Raw genomic sequence first — 1,442 nt, 5'->3', positions numbered from 1 at the left:
GGTCGCTCGTGCGATGTGGCATCGTTCCCATACGGCGGAGCAATGGCTTGAGCGACGCACAGCCTTCACACTCTCCTTGGCTACCATGTCCATGGTAGGATACATATTAGGACTTGGCGATCGACACCTCGGTAATATTCTCCTTTCCATGTCTACAGGGAAGATTGTTCACATTGATTTTGGCGACAGTTTTGATGTTGGTCGACTTCGTCATGTACTCCCTGAGACCATCCCATTCCGCCTTACACGCATGCTAACCAATGCGATGGAAGTGTTTGGCGTGGATGGCATCTTTCGATCCTCCTGCACCCGCACTCAGACGACTCTGCACAAAAATTGTGACAGCATCATGGCTCTTCTTTCCGCCTTTGTGCATGACCCAATCGTGCAGCACAAGGGGACGATGAAAAATATGATGGAGAAGAGCCGCACACAAGATATTGTTGAACGCATTCGTAATAAACTTCGTGGGACAGAAATGGCTGTAGAAAACAAAGATATAGTGATTTTTAACACAGTGCTGGAAAGTGCACGTCGTCCCGATCTGTGGTACATGTCTAATGCCTTCAATGACGCGGCACGGCGAACCCTCCACAAGTCATTGACACCACAGCAGCAGGTCTCTATGCTGATTGATGAGGCCACACGCGTGGAAAACTACGCTGCTTTATACTTTGGTTGGGGCCCATTATGGTAAATTCTGCTCTCCTCTCTCTCTCCTTTCTCTCCTTTCTCCTCCCCGTCCACGTGAGTCACGAAAAATCAGAGAAAAAAAAAACAAATGGAGGAGGGGGAAGGTGGAAATTCTTTTTTTTTTTTTCTTTAAGAAAACGAATTTCCCCCGCATCACCATCAAAAACTGACATTTCTTTTTCGTTGTTGTTGTTGTAGGGGGGTGGGGAACAATAAAAAAAAGAAAAGAAAAGAAAAAACCCAATGAATTGTCTCCATTTGCCTTCTTCCTTCTCACGCACCACATTATTACACATGTCAACTGCCTTCACTCTGTTAATGAGTGAATGTGCATGTGTGAAAGGGGGAGGGGATCTTCTGAGGGGAAAGGAAGGATGTAAAAGAGGAAACTCCGTAGGGTGTCCGCGTCGGCGTGAGGGGAGATAAAATGGAAGAAGAGGCGGCAGCGGCAGCACTAAACGGAATCGAGGAAGATTTGGTTTTGTTTTACATTATTTTTATTTATAAAAACCGGATCGAAAAAAAATAATAAAAAAAAAAAAAACAGAAAAAAGAAAAAATTAAGTCGTCCTACAAAACGTGAGCGGGGGAAGTGCAAAGGGGGGATAAACGGAAGAGGAAGAAAAGAAGAAGAATTTAAAAAAGAAAAAAAAAAAAACGGTATTTTAAGAATGACTGATAAAAGAACGCAGCCCAAGCAAAGGGAATCCCAATCCGGCACTTGCGAGCTGCACAAAGACGAGGGGGGA

The 1,442-nt window shown here is 44.7% G+C and overlaps 1 protein-coding gene across 1 annotated transcript, besides 5 other annotated features; it reads left to right on the top strand.

Annotated features, from left to right (window-relative positions):
* On the top strand, nt 1-697 carry Tc00.1047053509989.10 (phosphatidylinositol 3-kinase, putative; the record flags this gene model as incomplete). Its single annotated transcript, XM_797224.1, has 1 exon — nt 1-697. A coding segment is annotated over one exon (697 nt), but the record flags the coding sequence as incomplete, so codon positions are not given.
* Nucleotides 1-1,442: a sequence feature (heterozygous, non-Esmeraldo-like haplotype).
* Nucleotides 700-741: a sequence feature (GA-rich).
* Nucleotides 908-930: a microsatellite.
* Nucleotides 1,212-1,253: a microsatellite.
* Nucleotides 1,306-1,351: a sequence feature (CT-rich).

The sequence above is a fragment of the Trypanosoma cruzi genome, genomic scaffold (assembly GCF_000209065.1).
Source record: "Trypanosoma cruzi strain CL Brener 1047053516569 genomic scaffold, whole genome shotgun sequence".
In the NCBI taxonomy this organism is placed as follows: Eukaryota; Euglenozoa; class Kinetoplastea; order Trypanosomatida; family Trypanosomatidae; genus Trypanosoma; species Trypanosoma cruzi.
The sequence above is the reverse complement of the archived record's forward strand: the minus strand, read 5'-3'. Positions and strand labels throughout refer to the sequence as shown.